The sequence below is a fragment of the Propithecus coquereli genome, unplaced genomic scaffold (genome assembly GCF_000956105.1).
Source record: "Propithecus coquereli isolate 6110/MARCELLA unplaced genomic scaffold, Pcoq_1.0 Scaffold117, whole genome shotgun sequence".
NCBI classification, from domain to species: Eukaryota; Metazoa; Chordata; class Mammalia; order Primates; family Indriidae; genus Propithecus; species Propithecus coquereli.
Genome location: NW_012135747.1, coordinates 4,201,649 through 4,209,288, shown reverse-complemented (window position 1 = coordinate 4,209,288; position 7,640 = coordinate 4,201,649). Strand labels below are relative to the sequence as shown.

Here is a 7,640-nt window from a genome sequence, read left to right as displayed (position 1 = left end):
AATTGAAAATAAAAGAGAGAAACCCCTAAAATTATAGCTTTTCTGTGAAATTCTTTCTTGGCACATAAAAATGAGTAAATGTTCCCCATATGGGAATTCATCTTTTCTTTCAGTTTCCAATCTTTTATTCAAAATACATTTGTTGAGAGCCATGTGAAGAATCCTAATGAAAGAGTTATAACATTGAGTAAGATGTGTTCTTAGTAAACATGATGTTAATAATCTAGTGAACTCTTCCAGTAAACCTCCTGAATTTCCTTGTCTGGATCATTCTTTGCCTCTGATCTTCTGCCCATGATAGTTTCCATACTATGTTATATACGAGTTTAATGTCAGTCTTCTCTAATAAGCTATAGGCATCTTGAGTGCAGGGACCTTGACTTGGTGGCATTGTCCACAAGCCTTACAGGATGATTTGAACAAATCTTTACTATATGAATTAATAAAACAAAGATAAACTCTTCTTTTAAACCAAGTAACTAAACTTATAGGCCAGATTATTTCTGTTAATACAATTCTTAAAATACCTACAATTTAGCATGCTCCTATGTTATAGTATTTGGTGGCATACTGATTTTGGGGTATGGGTTTTAAGATTAACTATTTGGTGTATTGGCCTTACTTCATTTATCTGATCATCCCATTGCTATACTCATAATCCAAAAATCAGGGGCATGCAAGAGGGGAAAAGTGTGGCAGATTTGGATGGGAATAAAAGAAGAGAGATTTCTCGAGCATCAAATTATTATGAGCATGAAATCCTGGGTAATCCAAGGCACAAAGTGGGAGTAGGACTTCCAAGGATGAACAAGACAAAAATATGTTAAAATTGCACCTATTCATATGGATATTGCCAGTCTGGAGTGGGGAGGGCAGGTGGTGGAGACGAAAAAGATCTTTGTCTGAAGCCAGCAATATCAGTTAAAATGCTTTTGGTTGCAAATAGCAGAAAATACAACTCAAACGGATTAGCAACTAAATAAATTCATTAACTCTTACAACTGAAAAAAATTCTAGTTGTGTTTGTTAAGTGATCTGGCAGCTCAATAATGTCACTTAAAGTATATATTATTTTTATTTCCCCTGATTTGTACTGTGCTTTCTGAGTTTCACTATTGTCCTGAAGCTGGTTTCCTTTGTGGTTGCAAGAAAGAAGGTTGCCAGTAGCTCTTAGGTTTATAAATGTCCTTGATCACATCACATTGAAAGAGAGAGAGAAGAGGGGGAGGAGAAAGGAGGGGAAAGGGAGGGAATGGGATGGTGCAGAAGGGAGGGAAGAGGAGGGAAGTTCCCCAGCTATCGAATGAAATTCTTCTGTTTTACTCTGATTATGGCAATATGCATCCATGCCCAATGAGGGAATTGTTGGTTTGGTTAATCAGCCCCTGCCCCCAATTCATGGAACCAAGTAAAGAGAGTGGATGGTTGTAGGAGAAACCAATAGTATCTTCTACGTTAATATTTTCTCTTTTGCTATAAATGCGCTTGGTTATTGTCCTAATACCAACGTGCATCAACATTAACAGGGACTTCCTCTTCCTTGAGGAAGGAAACAAGCACACATATGTGACTGGGTTTAACCAGTCAGTGATAAAAGCAACAATTTCTTTTTACTATTTTAAAGAGAGGGATATACACTTTTAATTAAGAAATGGTATACAAGTTGAGATGTGTTAATATTAACAGAAATAATGGCAGCTGTTGAATCTCTTCTCAAACAGATGGTTTAACATGCTTTGACTCATCATTTGTTTCTATTGCTTTTGCCCTTAGATAAGAACACTTAGGGAAAAAATAGAGTTAATCAGATTAAAGGAAGGATCATCCCATACGTTTCAATGTTAATAAAACTAGTGGCTCAGTGTATTGTGATACATGAATTGCTTTTCTGATCACCATTACTATGCCTTTACTATGTCCTTTTTCAAAAAAACAATAAAGTAGAACAAAATGAATTACTTTCTTAAGAAGTACAAAAAATATGGAAAGCAATAATATTTTTGAAGAAAAAATTCTTTAGTAGCATAAAATATGTTTAATATTGAAGTTTGTGAACTGCAAATTCAAGTATATTGTTTCAATCGAATTATAATGTAAAATATTCATAGTATGTTTAAATGTTATACAGGGCCGGGAACAGTGGCTTATGCCTGTAATCCCAGCACTTTGGGAGGCTGAGGCAGAGAATCACTCAAAGCCAGGAGTTTGAGACCAAGCTGGGTAATAGAGACCCTGTCTCTATGAGAAAAAAAAAAAATTAGCCAGGTATGGTGCAGCACACCTATAGTCCCAGCTACTCAGGAGGCTGAGGCAAGAGAATTGATTGAACTCAGGACTCTGAGGCTACAGTGATCTAAAATTGGGTCACTGTACTCCAGCCTTGGGGATACAGAAAGATTCTGTCTCTCAAAAAAATAAATAAATAAATAAGTTATGTTGGTACAGACTTTTACCAAGTTAAAGACTTCCTGAAATTGTAGACTATTAGATCTAGAATGAATACTAGATACATGGTTCAAATACAGCCACTTACAAAGGAGGAACTGAAGAACCAGAGAGTTTAAGGTTCAAGTGACTTCCTTAAAGCCACATCACTAGTTAATGCAGAAGGAAGACTAGAGCACCTATTTCCAAACTAGAAGCCCACTGCTCTTTCTAGCTTTGACATATATGAAATATAAAAGCACCCATATAAGATAACTATATATTAGCAAAGACATGTTGCATATTTCATCTTGAGACAAAAATAAAATCTAGATTATTCTGCCATATATAAAGGTGTGTATCTAAAGCAACATGCATCCACCTAGATACAAATCTGATTATGATTCCATTAAAATACTTAAAAGTAGTGAATCAGGGAAATATAGAGGAATGAGAAAAGTGAGGAAAATGAATGAAAAAGCCAGTCTTTAATTCAGTGAGACCAATTTCATTTATTAAAATAACCTCAGCATTTTTTAACGTAGTTGTTTACAACACGAGGATAATGTTAAAATTTGTTATAGTTTGTCATATTCTAGAGGGAGAAAAAATAGTTCGCAGTATTTCTAAAGAGGGACAAAAAAGAGTACTGGGGAATTATAATTTTAATGGCCATAAAATATACCATTATTGATGATGCATTTGATTAATAGAGAAAGGGAGACAAATGGCTTATATATGTAAAGATACAAAAAGAGATGGCATTGCTAATATATCTGAAGCACTTAAGTTGTTTGTGGAGTGGTTTACTGAATGGGAATGGTTTTAAATGGGAATTATTTTTCTGTCTCCTCTTATTAAGAAAATCAAAACAACAGTTTTGTCCTATTTTGCTGACAGTGGTTTCTGCAGTGTGATTGCTGTTGAAGCGGGAGAGAATAGAACATCAACTGTATCATTTTAAGAACTTGCGTTGGCTCCTGGAAAGGTTTATAATTGCCCTCACAAAAGAGAGCAGCCTCAGCAGGTTGGAAAATTACCAATCAGTCAACAAGTGTTTATTGAACTCCAGCTATGTGTTCGGAACAGTATTCAGTGGGATATAAAACGTTTTTTTCTCAACGTTGTGGAATAATTTCTGTAGTATAGGTATGAGTTCTTCTTTGTATGTTTGGTAAAATTTGGGTGTGAACTCATCTGGTCCGGGACTTTTCCTTGTTGGAAGGTTTTTAATTGCTGCTCCAATTTCTGTGCTTGCTATTGGTCTGCTTAGGGATTCTATTCCCTCCTGGTTGAACCTAGGGAGGTTGTATGTTTCTAAGAATTTGTCCATTTCCTCCACATTAAGTAGTTTTTGGGCATATAGGTTTTTATAGTACTCAAAGATGACGTTTTGTATTTCCATGATGTCTATTGTGACCTCTCCTTTTTCATTTCTAATTGAGTTTATTAGAGTCCTTTCCCTTCTAGTTCTTGCCAATCTAGCAAGAGGGCTGTCCGTTTCATTTATCTTTTCGAAAAACCAGATTTTGGTTTTATTGATCTTCTGTATAGTTCTTTTATTCTCAATTTCATTTAGTTCTGCTCTGATCTTAGTTATTTCTTTTCTTCTGCTAGGTTTTGCCCTTCAATCCATGAGTGGATTAATAAAATATGGTGTATATATACACAATGGACTACTACTCAATTATAAAAAACAATGGTGATCTAGTACCTCTTATATTATCCTGGATAGAGCTTGAGCCCATTCTCCAAAGTGAGGTATCACAAGAATGGAAGAAAATAAGCACCACATGTACTCGCCATCAAATTGGCACTAACTGATCAACACTAAGGTGCTCACATGGTAGTAATATTCATTGGGGGTTAGGAGGGTGGGTAAACTCACAACTAATGGATGCAGTGAGCATTGTATGGGGTAAGGGCGTGTCTCTAATCCTGGCCTGGGTGAGGCAAAGTCATAACATGTAACCAAAATGTTTGTACCCCCATAATATCCTGAAATAAAAAATAAAACATTTTTCCCCCTTGGGGACTTTCAGCGGGAGAAGGGTTGTGGGGAATTCTGTCAATGCACATGGAAGAAAGAGCAATTAAGTACTTTAATTATTAAATAGGTCTATCAGTGTAATTACATATCAGAAGGGAAAGAGATCATTTTGAACAAGAGGAGCCTGAAGGAAAAATGAGAGAGAATATAAAATCCCAGAATCATTAAACATAGAAAATGCTTTGGTCCCATTCAGTGATGAGACATCAGTTTCTTGAAGCAGTTCATGCCACCATTGGGCTGCTCTAGATTCCAGGAAAGTTTCTCTTTCTGTTGACCTATAACCTATCCCTCTTTACTTTCCAGCTATCTAACTGTCTTCAGCCCTTAGGGGTTCCAGTTCTTCCATATGGCACAATTTCAATGCAGCAATAATATTCCCACATACTATTCTTTCTTTATCCTGTCAATGATAACAATGATACCATCCCGGTATTCATGATTTTATGTTCTATTCTTCCTCAAAATCTTCTTAAATACAATATCTAGAAATGATACAATACTCCAAATAAGCATGGCTAGTGAAAATTCACAGGAAAAATTATTTTCCTTGATCTGGACAATATATTTCAATAATTGCAGAATAAGAGCATGTTAGTTTTATTAGCCCTTATATCACACTATCAGCTCATATTGGGCTTTAGGGAGTTTTATTTGACCTCTCCCACGAACTGCAGTCAAGTAAATTTGTAAGAACTTATAAATATGAAAGATACATTTAACTTGAATGTTGACTTTATAGCTATTGCTTTTAAGTGTTCCTTGTTGATTTTTGACTCATTCTTCTGGCTTGGCAAGATACAGTGACTCATGACTCTACCATCCATAACATTAGCTCTTTCTCCTAAATTTATGTTAACCACAAATTTAATAAATTAGATGTCTGGATTTTCAAAGGACTTGTACAATAATACCTTTTCCCAGAGTTGCTGTGAGAATACAAATGAGATAATGAAAAAAATGTTTATCACAGTGTTTAGAAAACAGTAGATATTTGATAAATGTCAGATCTTTTCCTTTCTCCAAAAAACTATTTGAAAAAGACATAAATAAGTATAGAATCTCCCACAGGGTAAAATGTATCTTCTTACTGAGACTTTTTGTATTAACCTGCTGCAATTATCCCTAATTGCAATGACATCCAGCATCCACTTTTCCATCTTAGCCACAAAAATATAATTAGAGACTTTGTCATTGAATACATATTGGTAAAATATATCATTGGATTGGAATGTGTAGGACAGATAGAATGTATATGGAGGATCAAAAGGGATGGAATTAAATAAATGTAGGTCAGGTCTCTACAGAATTATAAGCAAAAGCCAAGACACAGGAATAGAGTCAGTAATTTCAAAAGATGAAGGGATGGATATATGGTGGTGTAGGGCTGGAAATGCCTGGTAATTAGTGCTTGATTTTGAAACACTGAAAGGGAACTGGAATTGATGTAGGAGACAATAGTAGCCATTGAGTGACCTTATATCAAGGTTTGGAGGAAAGAAAAGGGAAACACCAGTCTACAGAGGGTAAATATGTTAGGCAGATAAATCAGAGAAGACTGTCATGGAAATAAGCTATTGGAATAATGGAGGCTAGAAGTAATGAAGATCTAAATTAAACACTAATAACAAGTGTAGGCAAGGATGTGAAGAAAAGGGAACCCTTATTGGTGGGAATGTAATTTGGTACAGCTGGTATGGGAATTACATTATTGGTGGAAATGTAAATTGGTACAGTCATTATGGGAAACATTATAAAGGTTCCCTCCAAAGTTAAAAACAGAACTACTGTATAATCCAGCAATTCCACTTCTAGGTATATATCCAAAGAAATTGAAATCAGGATCTCTAAGATATACCTGCACCCCCATGGTTACTGCAGCATTATTCACAATAGCCAAGATACAGAGACAACCTAAATGTCCATTCACAGATAAATGGATAAAGAAAATGTGGTATATACATACAATTACATATTATTCAGCCTTAAAAATAAGGAAATCCTGCCATTGTGACAACATGGATGGACTTGGAGCACATGCTAAGTGAAATAAGCCAGACATGGTAAGACGCTACTGCATCGCCTCACTTGTATCTGGAATCTAAAATAGTCAAAATTACAGATGCAGAGAATAGAATGGTTGTTGTCAGTGGCTGGAGGGAGGGGGAAACCAGGAGGTCATAGTCACAGGGTACAAAGCTACAGCTATGCAATCTGCTGTACAGCATGGTGCCTATAGCTAACACTATTGTATTGTATAGTTAAAATTCGGAAAGGGGTTAGGTCTTATGTTAAGTGTTCTTAACACACACACACACAAATAACAACAATACTAATAAAAAGGGTCAGAGGAAACTTTGGGAGGTGATGGATATGTCTATGGCCTGGATGGTTTAATGAGTGCATACTTATCCCCAAACTCATTGAGTTGTATACATTAAATATATGCAGTATTTTACATGTCAGCCATACTTTAATGAAGTGGCTTAAGAACACCCAAATTATCTTGTTTATGTATTTATATTATATATTTATTTCCTCAGATATTTATCACTCTCAGAAAGTAAGCTGCATATAGATGGGCACTTTGACTACTGTATTTAGTACAGTATGTTCAGTGCCTAGTATGAAGCTGGTATTCAGTAAACAATTATGGAATGAATGGATGGATCTTCTTTGTTAACTGGGATGACTCCCAAGAAATAGTACTCAGTGGTTGATATATAACCTAAGTGAAAAACCACATGCCTCCTAATGAAATTTTTCTAGTAACTACCTGGATTTGTTATAAAATCTCTTTTCTGAGAAAGGCTATGAACAACTGCAACAAGTGACCGCAATCATAATTTTGTTGAGGCTTCAAATATGCCTTTGAATTTCATGATTTATAGGAAACATCTGGCAGAAAGTGAAATCATGATTATTATTTATTGGTAGTTGACAGTGTATTCAGCCCAGAGAGGCAAGGAATTCAATAGGAAGATGGCTGTCATCTCTTTATTAACTTATCAACAAAGCTTGGTTAATAGGCACTTTCCTCCCAGGCCATAAACAAGTATTTGCTCAAGAGCACAACCATGAATTCATCCTGGAATGTTGACAGGCAGTTCTGCACTCATGAGCTGTGATATTCCTTTAGATTTCTGACCCATTTCTCCTAGGCTTC

At 35.6% G+C, this 7,640-nt stretch overlaps 1 protein-coding gene across 1 annotated transcript in view; it reads right to left on the bottom strand.

Moving 5' to 3' along the window:
- The window catches only part of CTNNA3 (catenin (cadherin-associated protein), alpha 3), a 2,098,639-nt gene that overhangs the window by 701,095 nt on the left and 1,389,904 nt on the right, over positions 1 to 7,640 (bottom strand). The window contains exon 11 of the mRNA XM_012658580.1: positions 399 to 430. Coding sequence (XP_012514034.1) covers positions 399 to 430 — 32 coding nt within the window. The remainder of the gene's footprint in view (positions 1 to 398; positions 431 to 7,640) is intronic.